Raw genomic sequence first — 19,634 nt, forward strand, 5'->3', positions numbered from 1 at the left:
GCCAAGGTCAACCCACCACACCTGTGAAACACTACAATATTTAATTTCTTTTCCTGATTATTGGCCAGATCCTCTTTGAGACAGACACCCAAGAGCTGGGCTCAGCTCCCCACGCTGTGCAGAGAGGGCTGGGTGCTGCAGGAGTTTGTGCACAGGGCAGGCATCCCCCTGCCAGGGAAAGATATCCCTGTTTAAACACCTATGTTGGATCTTTCTCTGCAGAGCAAATGTTTGTGTTTGGAAGTCATACACCAAAAAGTCTAGGAAGTGCTGAAATACTCATATCTCATCCCACTGATGTACACGGGACTTGAACACAGCTCTAAATGGTTACAGAAAAGTATCCTGTTAAATGCTTCTCATGAATTCATCTACAGCTGAGCCTGTGGGCATGTGGGGCCAAAGGAGACCACTGCCCTTTCCTGGCGATATTTTCCCTGTAGATGTAGGAGAGTGTCCTGTCAGAAAGGAGAGAGAAAAGTCATTGTGCAGGATCATGCATTAACTGACAGCAGCACTTCTCTATTTGTACCAAAAAGATTTAGTAAAGTAATAAATACAGTCAGTGATTTTAGAAGCAGCCCATAATGTACAGTGTTAAGTTTTTATTTGGATGAAGAAATCAACAATACTCTGAGGCACACTGTACAATTACTTAATGAAATATTGACTGACAAGCAAATCCTTATTATGATAGAGTCACGTTTTGCTTTTTCTGGAAGTTAATTATTTTCTATTCCTTTGCCTTATTGCCCACATTTCCCTTAAAAAAAAAAAAATATATATATATATATATATATATATATATATATATATATATATATATATATAAATTGTGTACATGCACACATGGCTGACACTTGCAATTTGGAATATCATCACACACCACACACCCTCCCTCTGAGCTCAGAGCTTAACTGATGCACAAAGGCTGATGAGTGCCATCTGGACTAAGGTAAATGTCGTCCCTAATGGACATGGGAAGCATTTTTCCAGAGGCTGATTCCAAGTGTGCTCCCCATCAGCAGGCAGACCAAGCATCCCCACCTCTTGCATCCTCTGCCAAATCAGGTTCTATGAAAGATGCTCAGGCAGTTTGTGATGGAAAAGGGATTCTGCTTCCCTCTGCATCAAATGTTTGAATAATTTTAAGTGAAGGCAGCAAGCTGGAGCTCTGTGTGGTGTCCATTCATGCAGCATAAGAGGAGTTAATAAAATGCACAGGGATTACATTTCCCTGTGCAGAGCAGCAGGTAACAGGCAGCACACCCGTTGGTGCTCTCTAAGCCAGGTTCAAATGCTTCTGTCCTGACAAGATGGAAACCGCTGATTAGGTGTTACCTCCTGCTCCTCTTACTGGGAATTCTGCCCTTACATCCCCCCTTGCTGGTCACACCACAGCTGTGCTGCCCCTGGGCATGGATTTGAGTCCAGCTGCAGCTCAGGATGTCTTTGGTTACCTGGCACAGCTTCAGAGAGGGAGCTCTGCCAAGGGAGAGCTCTGACCTGTCCTGCTGAGCAGAAATCAGGGGAGCTGCACCCTTCTCTGTGCCCCACACAGCAAACCTCTGGTTAGCTTCAGCTTCAAGGCTGCTCCTCTGCCTCAAAACTATTGTGGGGAATTGTTTTGGGTTTATTTTTTTTTTTTCTGTATGTGAGGAAAGGAAGATGTTTTTTTAAATGATATTCAAATGAAGAGATGCTTAGGCATGGGGCATCAATCTTCACAGATGTTTGGTAGCCTTGCTTGCAGGGAAACTGAGGGCAGTCAAGAACCTAAATGGCTTTTAACAACCTAACCCTGCTTTTGATGCAATTGCCCAAATATCTTGCATAGATGACCTAATAAAACCCTCCACATTACACAAAAACTTCATTCTGAGTGAGGATGTTTCATCTCCTCCTGCTATGGAAGGGAAAATTATTGGGGAAAGAGTGGCACAAAAGCCACAAACCAGTGAGGAAGCAGGAAGATGCAGATTTGGGGATCAGCATGGATACTGAGGGAGGTTAATGAGTTGTCCATTACTGGATCAAAAACTGGATCCACACCACGGGCACCCCCCTACATGGTTCACTTCTACCATGGAGTAATCAGCTGATAGGGAGAGGGATTAGTTCAAAATCAGAAAAATTAAAATTAACTAGTACAAGCATGAAGTAGCCTGTACAAATGAATTTTTTTTTTTCAACATTTCTCTCATTTGGTCTTCCCACTTTTTTTTTTTTTTCAGGAGGTGCATTTTCTGGTTGAGGAAGTTTAATTCTTATTATAAGGCCTAATGTAAGTGAAAATGTAGTGTTATAATTAAGAGATATATAAGTGTGGATGCTATAGAAAATGAGAAGCTCTTGTGAAGTCCATGCTGAGCATAAACCCAAGCACAGAAGTTTCATTGGCCCATCTTCTGAGATTTTCAGAGTTCAGAATTCTTGTTAAAGGATCAGGATTATCTCAAAATGTCTCTCATGCCCATGGGAGAAAATTACTTCCTGTCTGGATGGTAAATGTTCTCATTTCCACTGAAAAGTTATAGGACAAATGTTAATTACCTCCTGTAATTTCACAAAGAAATTTGATAGAAGCCTCCAGCTATTTTTTTTCTGTCTGGGCTGGGCATTTTTTGTTGTTCTAGAAGCTGATGGCAAGGTACAGGCTGTAGCACAGGAGCTTGTAGGGCCTTGGAAGATGGATTATTTTGTACTCCATGTCTTCAGCCTGCAAAGGGGATGGGCTGTGCAGTGGTGGAGCTCAGAGCACCTCCTCACGTGGCACTTGCAGCTGGACTTGGCATTGCTGGAATTGTGTCACCAGACCCCAGGGAAAAAAGAAATAGAACTGGGCTTATTCCCTGTAAAGGATTTGCTTTTCACGCATTTTTTACAGAAGCATTACAGAAGCAAACAGCTTCCAACTCTTTGTCCTATTACCCAGGAGAGGTTATTCTCTCTCACAAGAGGGCTAAAAAAACCCCCAAAATCACAAATAAATGGTGATGAAGCCATTAAACAAAATGGAAATTAAGGGGAAAGTGGGAATGAGATGCTGTTGATGTGAATTTTAAGAGTCCTTCACAAAGGGTTATGTAAGAGAATGAGCTAGATTCTGATTATGCTTTTGAATAAATTCCAATAAAATGAGGGAAAAAAGAGCAATCCTAGGTTTGTAGTGCCCCATTAGTTTGTTGTGAGTTTTCCTGTGCATAAGATAATTTTTTTTTTCATTTTACATTATAAGACAATATTTTAAAAGACAAAATACTGTATACAAAGAAATCAGTGCTACTTCTTTGGTATTCCAATAACCCAGCTGGGCACTAAGGCACAGTCTTAAGATATTTCTTATTAAAAAAGAAAGGTCATAAAACATATTTTTTTCTCCTCCATCCTACCACTAAAAAGTAAATAAAAGCTTTGCAGTCACTGTCACAAGTCATAGCTCTAAATTATCTCTCTGGGGTCCCAGGACCCTGTGGCTGCACTGGCTGCCCCAGCCCCTCTCCCAGCGCTCAGACAGGTCCATGCTCCAAACACAGCTCAGCTCAAGGTGCCCTCCTGAGCTTTGGGAGGCTCAGGGCAGATACATGACACCAACAGCCACCATTCTGTCAGGAGCACAAATGGGCAGGGGGAGCTTTCAGATTTAGGATATGGTTGGGTTGGGAGGCACCTTAGAGACCATTTTGTTACAATCCTCCTTCCACGGGCAGGGACACCTTCCACTAGACCAAGTTACTCAGAGCTCCATCCAACCTGTTCTTGAACATCGCCAGGATGTTGGAGTACACAACATTTAAGGCCTTTTTATTCCCTGTGGACCAAAGAAGGCCATGGCAAAAAAAGGAAAGAAAATGGGGAAGAAAAAATAAAAAGAAGCCACTGGCTTTTACTTCAACTCCTCTGATTCTTTTGAACTTCTGATCAGACATATTTTAATTAATGATTCACTAGTCATAGCTCCTGACCATATGGGGAAAGGATTAGGTGAGGTGGTGAAAATGCTGCTGTTCTCCACTGCTGCCTGATGGGGAGGAGCAGCTACTGACTTGTGAGCTGCTCCTCCAGAGAAGCCAAAGCCCAGCTCCACTCAGCATATGGAAGGACAGTATATTTCACATTTCAAAGGAGATAAAAAATATTGAGTGAAAAATAAATTATTTCTCACACAAAATAAGTGTGTGTAAAGGGTGAGTCTCTGCTTTCCCATGACAAGACATGCAGAGAAAAAGTTGTGTCTTTGTATCTATCTATGTATCATCCATCTATCTATCTATCTATCTATCTATCTATCTATCTATCTATCTATCTCTATATATAGATGTAGATATCTACATATATATACACACACACACACACACACACACACATATATAGATGCATATATACTTCACTGCTGTAGCAATACAAAGCACTGAATGAACCTCTGCAAGCCAAGTCGGTTTTGGTTGGGTTTCTTTGACCCTTGCTCCCTCACATCCCTTGTCCAAATTAATGTAATAAAAATTATTACATTTTTTCTAGTACCATGGCTCCCTTCCTTTCCTGTGTTCAATTTTTAGGTGAAGATGGTTTCTTTAACCTTGTGTTTTATCTTGGCAGCCAAGAGTACCACTTGATAGTCCCTTCATTGATAGATCAAACCAGCTGTAAGAGTAGGGAATAAATGGTCCATAGCACCCTCATCAGACATAAAAACTACACTTATGTTTAGTCATATAGTCTTGCCATTATTTACCAACAGATGAAGAATTTCTGGAAGTAGAGGTGGAAAATCCCATGATGCTGTGAAGACACAGGCAGGGAAATGTGGAGTCTGATACTCAATGAGGGGGACACTCCAGGGGCAAAAAATGCCAAGAGCAAAACAACCATCTGCTCTGTTCCTCATTTGTCCATGAATGAAGATAAATAACTGAGATTCTTTACATTGACCATTATCTGCTCTCCACAGAGGGAAGTTCCAGTGGTGGAAAGCTTTTGAATACACAGGGGGAACAAAGCAGGTACTTATGTCAGTGCCATGGAAGGAAAAGAAATAATAATAATTTATCCTGAGCAGCTCACAGGATCTGTCTGGTCCTTCACTGTGCTGTGGTATATTTTGGCAACCAGCACAGCTGCCAACATGAGAGCACAGATCATTTGTGTCATGTCCTCTCTTCAATCCGTTGACACAGGACGTGCCATAAAATCTTGCAGTCCTCAGTGCCACCTTTCAATTCCTGAGCTTGGTGACAGCAAATGTCACTTGAGAAAAGCACAAGGGCTGTGATGGGTGATAATTTTGGGAAACATGGTGTGGGGCTGTGTCACTTCAAATAAATGTTCTGATTGTGGCTTTGAGAGTGAATGTCACTGTCCTGCTCTGTGTCCTCTCCACGTAGAGAAGACACCAGTGTATGGTTGTGAGGAGGAGTCCACAGTTTGTAAGCCAGATGATGGGGAGTGGACAGCCTGTGGCAGTGCCATGAAGTTACAGGAACTGTTTTGGATCTCTTGAAAAAAAACAGGATTTCAGCTGAAGTTTGCCCTTCTGCCAGTTAAAATTAGTGGAAACCTGAAAACTGTTTCAGGTCTTCTAGACAGATGCCAGTGAAGCTTCACACCTTCAGCTGTAGCAGGCCAATGTCAGGTCTCACTGAATGGGAAGTCTGGAGCTCAGAAGCCAAACCTGCTTTTTTTGAGATGACAGAAGTATGTGCAGGAGGAGGAACAGTGGTCACAGTCTGGTGATGGGAGGAGAGCTAGCAAATGGGTTTCCTAACCAAAATGACTTTATATTGCATTACAGAAAATGTTGCGCTTTGCAGGCTGGTAGGAGGGAGAGTCCTGCTTTTAATTATGATTCAACATTATTTTTCACTTTTAATAGCCTTTTTGTAATCAAAGGAGGTAAAAATGAAATGTATGTTGATGCTTTTTTTTGTGTGCACCAATGAGCAATACAATCATAATGTAGTTTTAGATTAAATTCTTTTGTTCCTTTTGTTAATTTGAGTTTGATGGCTTTCCCTGGTGCCAGAGCATAATTTACAGCAGACAAAATTCCCTTAAATTGATTTTTAAAAATGCTCTCACATACACTACATTAACCTTTTCATTCCCTTATGGTGTGTGTCAAAGAAAAATGATCCCTGTAACTCTGCTTATTGAAGAGATACATCTGTGAAGTGTATTAATTGGTAGAGTTCCCATTCTGCTCTGAATAGATTTTTCACATGGTAAATGAATTCCTGGCTGTGCTAATCCTCATCTATCTTTAAAAATGCCAGTATTCAATCCCCTGTCATTTACTGTCTCTGTTCCATGTCTGATCACTTCTGAACTCTTTTATTAGTTGTGGAGGAGTTTTATCTTTTAACTTGGATCAGGTGAAGAGAGGCACCAAGGCAAAGGTCCTCAGGAGTATCCTTGTGCCAGAATCCTGGGAATTAAGGACCTGAGCAGCTCTGAGGGTGTGCAGGGTGCAATGTGCTCTTTGCAGCACCACATCCGAGGGTTCAGACTGAGTGCTGGGTAGGGAGATCTGTGTTGGAAGGTTCATTGCAGCATCACAAGTTCAGGATGTCTTTAAGTCTTGCAAAATGAGTGAGATGGACAGGGAGGTGAAGACAGAGGCCCTTTATAAAGTGTGTTTAGATCACAAATTGATCCAAAGCTCTGCTGATCTCTGTAGGGAAATGCGGCCATGGCTCTACCTGCTGGGTTTGATAAACCCTTCAATTTCAGATCCCAAACTCTGCTTCTTGTGAAAATAAAAGGTTGGTGAGGTATGGAAAAGAAACTTCTTTCTTGGACACTTTTTTTCTTACCATCTCTGGGACATTTTGCCATGGGAGGCAATGAAGCTGTCACACATAAGTCATTAAGTCTGCATGAGTGATTTTTCTCTTTTCAAATCCTGTTGCCTGTTTATTTCAATAACATCCCTACATTTTTCAATAAACCACCTCCATGACTCAGAAGAAGAGGTATTTTTGTCAGTGCTCCTGAGATGTTAACATGAATTGTTCAGGGAGATTAGAAATGATCATGATAATGCAGTGGTTTTACGACTGGTGGCCCTGGTGGCAGTGGCCCTATAAAATGATAGAAGACCACCAAGAGAAAAAAAAAAAGTAATTTATGTCTCTATCAGTTTTGCTTCTTTTTATTTAATTTCTGTTTTGAGTGGGAATGTGGGTGTTTCCATTCCATTCTGTAATTTACTTATTGAATCTCAGAATTGTGTTGAATTAAGGATAACTCCTTCAAATGAAAAATGAGCAACAAAAGTGTTCTTTCTATACAAGGAGTCACTCTGCTGTGGTGTTGTGCCACAGTTAACACAACTCAGTATGGGAAATTTGGCATCTTGCTTTCCTGAGGAAAAATGACTTAATGTTTGTTGGTTGTGCTTCCTGTCAACCAGAAACTTCTGAAAATTAAAATAAATGACTTTGCAAAGCCTTGTAGTGTGCTGTGAGAGCCCTAGCAAAAACACAAATCAATTAAAACAGACCAAGCATAAGACTCACAAACCTTTGGAGACCTTGGAGTCGCTTTTCCTGACAGCAGCATCAGTGCTGAGCCAACTGCTGGCATTTCACGCCAAGAGCCCAAGCACCCTTCAAAGAGCAGCAATTCTTCAAAGCAGAGTTGTCCTAAAATAGTACTGGACAAGGGCCTGGGGAAATTTAAACTTTTTTTTAAAAAAACCAACTTCATGAACATCAAATCAGGGTATCCATGAAGTGGTTTTGGGTTCAAGAATATCTGAGAAATGCCCAAGCAAATCCCACTGGGAGAAGTGAGGGGTCTCCCAGGTACTTTGAGGACATTTCACAGCCTGTGGACTCTGCCTCCTGCCTCATCATCCCAGTGATGCCCGTGGATGGCAGCACAGATCACTGCTAGGCAGGAAGAAATAGTCAGCATTATAAAATATGTAAAACATCTGTTCTTTTGCTGTTGTGTCCCTTTCTCTTTACTTCTGTGTGAGTAACAGGATGGGCTCAAGCAAAAAAATTCCCTTAATTGTAAGAATTACATGGCTGGGGGGGATTTGGGGACTAATGCAAAGGTTTTGGGATACTGGTGGAGTTCAGGGCTGCATTTCTGTGATGAGGGAACCCGGAGGGGTGGAGGGGACTGGGCACAGGTGATCACTGGTGTGGTTTGTCAGTGTGTTCCCAGGTTCTGGCCCACTACAGCAGGACTGTCCCAGGAACGGTTGGGGTACAGAGTGGGTTTGTTTTGGTAAAGGAGTTGTGGTGGGGTTGTGCCGCACTCCAGTATTGAGGGTTTGGCTTTTGGGTGAGACATGGACAGAGCCAATCACCCCTGGGACAAGAGAACAGATTTTGGGTGACTTTAATTACTGGTTTGTATTCACTTGTGAAATCAGGAATTGAATTTTCAAGAGATGAGATTAAAGGGAAAGAGACTAAGCAAAAACTCTGGGCTGTGAGACTGGGGAGAAAGCCACTTAGCTAGGAGAGAAGAGCCTCCATTCTGGATCCTGCTCTCACAGCTTCTAATGTCTTTTCATCTAAAAGAATTGTATAAAATGCAGACCCACACTTACATGTTCTTTTTCCATTGTTTGACTCCATTAAAATTTGTATCAGAGAAGAATTTTCTTTCCATACCTTTATTTAAAATCTTGGCTAAATACTGCAACATTAGAGACTTACATAGCAAAAATTATCTGATCCTAGAAAAAACAGTAAATTAAAGGTAAAATTATCCCTTAAAGGTAAAATTATAATACAAGTATCCTTTTCATATAAATATTAGTACAATTATGAATTATGCAACTGCATTGTCTTCGAAACATTCGTGCATGAAACAATTTCTCTTTTTAAAAACTGTAAATGACTGGTACTTGAAAATAAGTTGTGTAATTTTCTCCCCCACCCCTTGCTCTACATATGGATTTCATATTCCTCTTCCCTCTGTCTCTGCAGCACACTGACCTCAAACCTTGGCTGTCTTCATAGCTCTTCCTCACATTGCTCTCAAGCAAATTATTTAGGAATGAAACTTTGTTTGCCACATGTTTTCCTTCCTGTACCATTTAGAAACAAAATTATTTGTAAACTAAATAATAAAAAAGCCTAGGAATTCATAAAATGCAACATTGAACAAAATTTTTAATGCTGTCTTTCTGCCTAGGGGGATTAAACACCTCACTATTTCCCTTATCACAAATTCTTTCTTGGTGTTCAGAGTGATAAGTTGAATGGGTTTTGGCTGTTTTTGTAAACTGAAATACAGTTTCACTAAAAATTGCAATTGCCTTTTTACAAATGTAAGCAGAATGCCATTTTGTTAGAATTAGAGGCGACAAAAAGGCTGAGAGCTTGTTTTGCCAAGCTCTCAATACTTTCGGGAAAGCTTCTTTTCCTGTTTCTTGAGATCATAATTCTTCAAGAAATAGACCAGGGAGATGCCATCCTGGCCTGCCTGGGCAGCCCCACTGTTTGCAGATGCTCTCTGCAGGGGTATGAGCTGTCTCAGGGCTCGTGTGTGCTGTGGCTGGCTCTGGAGGGAGTCAGGCTGTCAGAGCATTCTGGTGGAAAAACTGGAGCTAGGCAAGAGCTGTGGCAGAGAGGAGTCCTGGGATCAGTGGTACAATCTATGGCATTTGGGCTTTTCATGGATTTGGTGAACACAGAGATTTTATTCCTCTGGAATAAAATCCTAAGCATCAAACCAAGTTTTACTGGTGGCGTGGCAGATATTTCACTGCAGGAGATGATTTGCAGGTTAATGTGTGTGCTTATATCAAACACTGAAATAAAATCAAAGAAATGCTGTTGATTTTATGGGCTCTGTCAGTACTGGGAATGGGTCTTTAATTATGACTTGAATTACAGTAGGAGCTAAGGGCCCCTGAGAGGATTTACAGTCCCACCGTACCAGGTGCTATAAAAACATCTGGGTTACAGCACCAGAATGAACCAAACTGGGGGAGGGAAATGAAGGAGATTAATAAAATGACATTCAATCAAGACCAACACAGTTCTTGGCTAAAAGTATCTGTAGTCACACATGTCCTGTGCCATACACAGGTAGAGTATTGACATCTCCTTCCTTTGAGTGTACCTGTGGCTGGAACCACTCGTAGTGCAACAGCTTCAGATGTTGTTTGCAGCTTGAATTTTGTCATCTTGAGACCAGGCTTCTGGCAGGATTTCACAGTCCACGTTCCAAGGTTCTCATTTATTTTGAAAGTTCCATGGAGTCACTCTGTCCTGAAGCACTAGGAATAATTTGGGAATGTTTCAAATTGCAGTGGTGCTTATTTATTTGCTTATTAATGCAAATTACATATGCTGTAAGGGCACAGGAGGGTGTTGCAGTGTGGTAACTCTATTTGGGTGCAAAATTCATGTGAAATGCCAGTTCAAAACACAGAGATGCTAAATTAATCTTTTAGTACTGCAAGGTCTGGAGGTGATCCAAGACCATTTCATCATAATGCCTATAAAAATGATGGGAAGTTATTAAATATCCATTTCTGCAATCCAGAACAGCTAGGAATTCCAGATATTCGTGTATTTAAATCATTTTACAGATTTATTTTTCTTTTAACTTAGCAACAGCACTGGGTTTCTTTTGTAGCTGACAGACTGGCTGGGCTCCAGTGGAGCCAATGATCTGTGTCAGTCAATGCTAACTGAGGATCTGGTGCCTTCTGCTCTAAACTGTGGAAGACTTGTCATCTGTTAAAGCTACCCTGAGGTGTGTGGGATGCAGATGGCATCCCTTTTCTTCTGTTGGCTTTGTAATAGAAACATGTAAGACTGAAAGCTCTAGCAAAGCATAAAACATGCAAGGTTTAAATTTATGGGGATCTGAGTTACGGGTACAACCTTTTCCTCACTCATTTTCAAACATGCCATTAGTGCCCAGCCTCTGCACGTTTGCCTGTGTGCACTTTGCAGATAATGGTGGGAGGAGATGGAACCTAACAGAATGGCTTTAGGGCATTCATAAAAGAGCCTCCCAGACATGCTGGGCAGGAGAATGTGCTGCACTGTGTGCAGGGTAGAAGGTTTGTCTCACATTGCTGGGAGTAGGCAGCAAAGATGTTCACTGTTACTTAAATCATTGCTCCCTATTAGTAAAAGCATCAACAGAAGATGAATAAAAACATAACATAGTTGTCTTTCATCGCCACAACAGGCAGATGGTTTTATCCCTCTTATTTCTGTTGGGGTTTTGCAGGAAAGCCCATGTACATGCCATGCCTCATTTGTAAAAACAGAGCAAGTTTTTATTCCTCTCACTCTGAAGTGCCACCTTTAGCACCTGAACAACTGAGTTTCTGTAGCCTGGGGCTCAGGCTCTGTGTCTGTCTGGTTGTTATTCTGCATCACACTCCAGCCCAGGGGGGTCTGCCGCAGCAGAGGGGAGGGAGGTGAGTAGGGAGGAGAAGGAAAGGAAAGAAAATAAATAAAATATCCCCAAGCAAGAGTAACTCAGCTTGACTTCGGAGGTGAGAAGGATGCAGTTCCATGCTTATTATTGTTTATCTGTGTTGTGATACTTCCTAAATTCTGTAGTGACTGAGGTTCCTTCTGTGCCAAGCAGGGTATCAAAAATGATTCCTGCCCATGAAGAACTTCCATCCCAGGTTTAAGGTAGGGGAGCAGAGGAGGATCCAGGCAGGAGGATTGTGATGAGACAGTAATGCAGTATCAATCAGCAGAATAACCTCAGTGAACCTCCTGCTGTAACCACTGCAATTCATTTAGTTTACTGCCATTATCATCGCAATTAGTGTTTCATTTTTGCAACATAAGGTTAATAATCTAATAACTGTATGGGTTACCCACTCCTCAGCTCATTTGTTGTACTATTCAGCAGGTATAATTTGCCGCAATTTTGTATTATAAAGAACTAATTAGCAACAAGATTATTTTTCCACTGAACTTCACAGGAGTTTTTTGTCTCGGACAAAAATTTTATTTTTGTTCTGTGCCATGTTCTGCACTTGGTAAGCTGAGTTGCTGACAACAACAGTCATTTCATCAGGCAGAAGTCCTAATTCAGAGCCAGGTGGCATGAGTGAAAGGTATAATACACATTTTTCAATTAACAGTGTTAACAAGCTTGTTAGAAGAATTTTTCTTTCTTATCTTTATGAGTGTAATATTTAAGATCAAAAATTATAAATAAATCAAAAGGAAGCAAGAAACAGAGCTTGCAAGAGTAGTGAGCATGGAAACAACAAAAATACTATTAATTATTATAATTACAAATTTATAAATCCCCATCCTGCCACCTCTGAGGCCAACAAAACATCTTGCACCTGATTTATTTCATACCATTAATTTCTTGGATTTTCTTTTGTCTTTTGCTTCAGATTTGCACCAGTCTGAGTCTAGAGCTCAGTCTCCATGTCACCTTGCTTCTGCAAGGAGCCTCTAAATCCAGCCCCTGTGTCTGGAATGCATCTATTTCATATAACATTTCATATAACACACCTGGGATTTGTTGTTATTGCACAAAAGTGGCAGCTCTGTGTTGAAAAAGACTAAGAGGCCAACCATGACTATCTCACTGCTGATACTTCAAAGATTTTGGTCCAGGATGTATTAGTTTTATTAAATAATACCCATACTTCACAAGTGATGTCTATATCGTCCTTCAGCCATATAGACAGGGTTATTAAAAAAAGAAAAGAGAAGTTGTGCTTGATGAGTTGTTTTAAGAAGCTATTATATTATTGTAATATGACCACTGTGCTGGCAGGTTTTTGGCAGGTTTCAAATAAACATGCCAGGAATAATTTTGTTGACAGCATCTTGTGCTGGAGCACATCCAGCCTTCATCCATAACATGTCAACACAGTGATTCTTTCACAGGCAGGAAAATATGTCACCTTGGATCTGTATTTTAGAGTCTTAAAATACTGTAGATGTCTAGATTAATGGCTCCAAAATCAACTTCACAGGTGGCTAGCGAGGTTTTTCAATCACAAATGAATATGTAAATGATAGCATTTGCAGTTTTTAATATGCAGCATCAATGAAGTGTGCTTATGTAAAAACCTGTGGAAACACCTGGTTTACTTTCCAAATCCAAAATCAATTTAGTTTTCATGTAATAGGAAGAAGGAGGTGAAAAACAAGCAGAAAAGGAAAAGAAGGAGAAAACCAGGCTGAAGGGCTTTATCTTGCTTGCAGAGGTCAGGAGGATGTGTTAGTGAGGCAGAGAGGAGGTGGTTCCTACTGATGAGTGACTTCAAGGTTTTCTTTCATGTTCTTTTCATCAGAGCAGAAACCACACGTGCTTGGTTTATTTCCTTTTGTGTCATATGCTCAGATTTCAGTATGAAACCCAAATTTGCTATCTTTAATATTAACACAAAGGCATCTGCTTGCTGGTCAGTTTAGATCTCCATGTTTATCTCTGCAAGCTGGGTCTTCCAGGAACAAATCCCAGCTCTGAGCTCCGTGCTGGAAATGCACCCTTTGAGCTGCCACCTCAAGAACATAATTTATGCTCTTGAATCAGTCCCTGCCCAGGGCTGAATTAAACACCTTCCTGGCTTCAGTCCCAAGTGCAGAGGCTCCCCTGAGCAGTGTGAGCAGGCAGCTGATGCCTGCTGCTGGGAAATCCCAGGGAAGGTGGGGGTTGGCTGCCGAGGGCAGGGGGTATCACAGGCAGGTGGGGCTGCAATCCCCTGTAGGTAAAAGATGGTCACAGTGACACAGCAACATCCCTCCGGAATTAACAGACATACAGAGAGGAATAATCTGAGGTGGCTGTCATGAATATGGTGTGATGTGTCTGCAGTTTTGCTGTAAGTGATTCTATCAAAAGGGACTTCAAATGACTGAGAACAAAAGAGCAGCTTTCCAGACCTGTGCTGAATAAAGCTGTTTGTCTTTCTTTGAAAAGTCATTTATCTCTCCTTGCTTTTTACTAGGGGAAATTTCCTGATGGAATTTTGAAAATAAAGTGGAAATGTTCTATTTCTTTGCAGTGTATTAAACCCCAATATTTTGCTTATGAATAGTTTTCCTCCTTTAGATACACTAGAAATTCACAGTATTTTTTTTTTTGTTGAGATTTTGCTCAAATATTGATTGAATGCCTGGAGAATTAATGGGATTGACTTGATAATGGATTCAGTGCAAGTACAGCTGTCCTGAATGCTCAAGTGTGTGTGTATTTCTGTCACACTGGGACTCATGGATGGGAAAATCACACTTCATACAAGGTGTTATTAAGCTCTTGAACTACATCTGGATTTGTAGATGTTGTTCAAGTCCACGAGCTAATTTCTTCTTCAATTTTAAAATTTCTGACCATTTGTGGTGACAGTGTTAGATCATTTCCAGGTCTGTGACTGTTGCCATCAGTTCTGTAACACTGTCACTGTTTTACTTCTGTCCCAAGACACTCTGAGGGCTTGTCTGGGTTTCTCATCTGCTTCTCCACAGTTCCCCCATTTCTCTTTAAACTCCCCTGTACCCTGATGTGAAAGAAAGAATATTTCTGCCATCTACTAAGAATCTCTGCATCATTTCATCATTTCCCTGGCTTATTTATAAATTTCCTTTCCTTGGAAAGCCACAGACTGTCTTTTGTGCCTTTTTGAATCACCTGACAATTGGAGACCATAACAACCTTCTAAAAATGGCATTAGAAGACTAAATTGATTAACATTTGAATTCATATTTAGGGTAAAGAATCTGTAGGAATGGAAATATTTATTCTGCTTGCTTGTTGCCAAAATTACATTTCTCAAAGCTCCTGACCTACTTTTCAAATTTTTCTCCAGTAACAATTATAACTACCAACTTGTTCCTTCTAATTACACTTCATTTCAAATAGCCAAGTACAAACAAGGGGGAGACAAGGAAGGAGGGGTGTTCTCACCTCTACCCCTCTTTGCCAGCAGGAAGAGAAGTCTCTCATCTTTTCCTGAATTAGAATAAATGATGGAGTGCATCAGGTGTTTAATGCCTCAAACTTGGCTTTCCATTGAAGATTTATAGCTTTTGTAGTGGCTAGATCCCCAAATATATAGAAAGTGATTCTAGACATTGTCTTTTTCTGTAAAATGAATTCTAGGGAAAGGTTAAAAAATATTTCCCAGCATCTTCTGAAAACAAAACTGTGAGGTTGCCTGACTTCTCTCTTCCAGTCTTGTTGCTGTGTATAAGAAACTGAAGTAAAGCAAACTCTGAATAGCAGAAGAACTTAGTCTACTAGAAAGCTTTTTGTTTTCATAAAAAATTTAAAATGGAAAGAAAATAGTCTTTTAAAGAAGTACCAGCAGCTCTGTTTTAGACACACCATCCCTCATAATAAAGGAAATGAGGCAAAAAAACCTAAATAGATGAGTTTCACAAGGAGGAGGAGCATCCAGAGTTGTTCTGGCTGTGACCAGATCCCTTGAGTGAATTCAGCCTCCCAGAAAAACAGAGTGCACTAATATTTCATACAGTTCCTGTGGGTGCTTCAACGCATGCATGAAACCACATATAGTGCAAAATGCTAAGAGGCATCCAGCAAAACACATGAAAGTGCAATAAATTTTTAAGATCTTGCGAGTGCGAACACAGCACTTCATAAAAACATCAGTCCTGAGAGCAGGGCTGCTGTGTACATTGTAGGCAGAACATATGGTGCTACCACAGTGCAGTCAGAGCTAATCACTGAGTGGTAATGGAGCTTTTATTCTGAAGTTTTAAGGGTGTGATTAAATTTAATGTATATGCTAGACAAGAAGCCTGTCTTCAATTCCTCAGACCTACCAACCCAGGAGTGCACACTGCATGCCCTGAGGAGATGTCATGTTTTCTGGGAAGGCAGGAAAGTTCACCAGGGGGATATCCTTATTGATTTTTATCTCTATGCATGCCCCTGTGAATTATTTATCTTCCTGTATGCTTCTCTGACATCTTATTATGAAAGTCTCTTGAAGGTTACTGTAATGCTCCTCATTCCCAGACTTAATGAGGGTTGGTAGGAAATCGGTGTTGATGAGTGAGTTTGGATGAGTGCTGGTGCCTGGGTGCCAGGAGGTAATGGGGAGTGTGGGTTCCACTGCTGAGCCACCTGTGGGTGCATTGCATTTATTTGCTGTATAATTATTTGGGATGAATTCAATTACTGCCACCATGGATTATAACAGCCTGAGCTGTATTTGGCTCGAGGGCGTCACCCACCATGGTCACAGGGTGTAGTTCTGCAGATATACATTGCTGTTTGGATTCTGTGCTTGTTTCCTCGTCTAAGTGCCCTTTTCTAAATGTTCATCTTCTTTTGATGTTTCTAGGAGCTGGTGGGGAGTAATCCTCCTCAAAGGAACTGGAAAGGAATTGCAATTGCCTTACTTGTTATTCTCGTTATCTGCTCGCTGATTGTCACCTCTGTCATACTCCTGACACCAGGTATTTATAACCTTTAACTCACTTCCAGTCTGGTTTTCTTCTGTAATTTTACACTTCCAGGAGTAAAGGGATTGCAAACTAACTGCAAAGTCGACATCAAAGGAATCCTCCTTCCTCGCTTTATCTCAGTGTGATGCTGAGTTCAAGGCTGTTCTTAGGGAGATTGTTTTAGAGTTTCACAAGTCAGTTCAGAAGTCAGGACTGCTGACCTGAGGGCACAAGCCTAGAACTTGATTGTCTTAACGTGGTTGGGGAATGTCATTTTAGACATGCCAGGGTAGGAGAGGAACCCACATGGGGCAGTCAGTGAGGGCACAGGAGCTCCTGAAATTCATTTCCACATGGAGCAGGAGTTGCCTGTTGAGTGTCATATCCTGGACCGCTGGAAATGGCATTAGATGCCACCATTAGATGCCACCTTTAGGTGCCTTGGCACCTAAATCCCATCCCACTCAGCTGGATTGATTTTAGTTCAGACCACAGTGTTTACAAGGCAATTTCTGAAAAAGATATACCAGATTGTACTTATCCACAGCAAATAATTGTTAACTTCCCAATAAGGAATTCTTTTAGTTAATCCCCTTACCAAGTTTCAGCAAAGTTCTGTGTGTGTAACCTCTGTAAATTACTTCTCTTACAGTAGCTGCTGACATTGTAGGCTTGAATTTTAATGTGGTGTCATTATGATTATTGATTATTATGCATTTATACAGCCCTGAAAATTTCCATGCCTACTTAGGGAGTAGAAATAAAACACTTTTGCAGCACTGACAAGATTGTGAACTGAATATGAAAAGACAAACAAAATGAGAGACAAGACATAGAAAAAAGAATTCAGTGTCAGAAAGGGTGAGGAGCTACAAAACCCAGGGAGAGGCAAAGGTCTCTTGCTCAGGGATGTAGAGGAGAAGAACAGGGACTCCTTCTTGGATGAGTACAGGAGAGTGGTGGAATCTAGGGAGCAGCAGGATAGAACACAGAGCTGATGAGTAGAATGGGGGCAAGAGACAAATGAAACCTCAGGAAGTGGAAGAGCACAGGGTAGTGAAGTGGAAAAATGAGACAGAAGCTGTGGGGCAAAAATTTCCAGCTCATTACATGCAAAACACATCCAGTCCAGCAGGTCTAGGCCATCTTCCCTGACAAAATTCTTATCCTACAGTCGTGCTATGTGAGGAACTGGAGAAGGGACAAACCTAGAAATACAGGAGTGCATTAAGTTAATTTGAAAATAAGTGAAGCAATCAGTACATTATTTTTTCAGTTATTTATTGTCATGCTATATTCAGTTTATTTCATGTAATCCTGAAGTTTTCAGTGCAAATTTAAGTTCCATGTGGTCATATCAGAATAATTATGTCATTAAATTAATTAATTAATTAAGCCTCATGAGGCTTTGCTGGCTGTGACCAATGACTGAATTCTCTTTTATGTGTTTTTCAATACCTCCCAGAATAATCTTCTCCATAACTTTCCCATGCACTGAAATGTCACTAATAGGCCTGTAGTTTCCAGGATTCTCCTTCTTCTTCTCCTTCTTGAAATAGTCACATTTAGTTTTAAATAAAATTAAGAAGTGTATTTATTTATATATGTATTTTATATGCATACACAAAGACATTCTCCCTTTGAGGTGTGTGTGCACACACATGTAGACATATAAATCACACAGTTTTTATTATGTACCCAGCAATACCTCCAGATAACAGTGTTGAGAGGGTTTCTCTGCTTAAAACTTAGGAATATGCACTGTGCTTAAAACTTAGGAATATGCAAAGTCATTTTCTTTGCTGGAATTTCCATTCATGGTTTGTTTTTGTTTTTTGGGGTTTTTTTGAGATTTCTGATTATCTGATCTGCTGGTAAGCTGGGTTTGGGCTGTTTTTTTCCCTCTGTTGATGTTTCAGAATTGTATCTTACATGCACATACAAAAACTGAGTTCAGAGCTCCTGTTTTTATTATGGATCCAAAGTGCTTCATGGTGAGAATATGCCAAGGGTAAATTTCAGAGCTTGGGCTGCTGCTGTGGCTTGGCAGCAACTGAGTTCAGTCTTCTTCTAAGCCACTGGAACCTGTTACAAGGTTGGGCAATGACAGAAGGGAAGAGGAGTCTCATTTCATGGGCTAAGTGGGACTCTGAGACTGGTTTGACAAATGCAAAATTATCACATTGCTAATCCCAGCTGGGCATAGCATGTCCCAACAAGGTAGGGGTGGAAAAGGTGGAGGAGCCTGTCCAAAAGGAGAGGCAGAGTCTGCATTTCTCTGCCATAAAATAGTTCTCTGGAAGAAGAAATGTTTATCTTTTGATGGTCAAACTGAAAATTAAGTGATGGATATGTGAACAAGAGGTGAGGAAGGGGCAGGAGCACAGTGAAGGAAGGAGGTGGATCAGTGTTGTGGATGTTCAGGGGGAGCTGCCAAGTATGAGTGACATCAGGAAACAAATAAAAAATAACCAAACAAAACCTCCTTTTCACTGCAAAAGCCTTGAAGGGGGTGATGCAGTCTGGCATGGCTTGGGCAATGTACTGAGGATATTCAATGTTTTTATTTCTTCCTTCTCATGATATTGTTGGAGTCCAGCCCGATGCTGTCTCACCAGTACAAATAACCTTTTGTATTTTACCTCTGAATCCTCACTTTTTCCTGTCTATCTCAGTCAGGGATGACTGAGAAAATGGTAAACCATTTTCTCTCAGTATTTTGGTGCTGTTTTGAAGGCTTGTTTTGCAGTGCAGTACCAAGGCATGAAATACAGAGATGCTTTAAAACCAGTGCTGAATATCATTCAGTGTCTGATTCCAGAGTAATTTTGGACATATGTGGGGTAGAGTGCAGCATGCAGGCATCTAGTCCATGCTCAGACAAAGAAAAATGATTACCTGGACCCTAACTTGGTTGAATATTGGGAGAGCTTGGGTAATCTATCAGGCAGTCTCCTGCAAGGTCAAGAACAACAGGAAGTCGGGAAGACTTGCTTAGCAGGGCACGTAATGATTAAGGTATTAGATAACTGGGGAAAATAAGGATTTGTATGTCTCTTCCAGATTATTTTTCAAATCAGCCCAAACATTTAAAGGTTTTAATTCTGGATTCAGAAGGGCTGAAATCCCTAGTGGTTTGGGTTTCTCAGGAGCAGGTCACTCACCCTGCTCCTAGATTAGCACAAAACCTGGGAGCAGTGGACTTTGCATTCAGTAGGAACTGTAATTACAGTGGCAGTGCTCTAT

The 19,634-nt window shown here is 40.9% G+C and overlaps 1 protein-coding gene across 4 annotated transcripts in view; it reads left to right on the forward strand.

Annotated features, from left to right (window-relative positions):
- The window catches only part of DPP6 (dipeptidyl peptidase like 6), a 539,077-nt gene that overhangs the window by 356,329 nt on the left and 163,114 nt on the right, over nucleotides 1-19,634 (forward strand). For all 4 annotated transcript variants that reach the window (XM_064433316.1, XM_064433370.1, XM_064433208.1 and 1 more), the window contains exon 2: nucleotides 16,286-16,400. In XM_064433316.1, the coding sequence (XP_064289386.1) occupies nucleotides 16,286-16,400 (115 nt within the window). The remainder of the gene's footprint in view (nucleotides 1-16,285; nucleotides 16,401-19,634) is intronic.

This window comes from Passer domesticus, chromosome 1, assembly GCF_036417665.1.
Source record: "Passer domesticus isolate bPasDom1 chromosome 1, bPasDom1.hap1, whole genome shotgun sequence".
NCBI classification, from domain to species: domain Eukaryota; kingdom Metazoa; phylum Chordata; class Aves; order Passeriformes; family Passeridae; genus Passer; species Passer domesticus.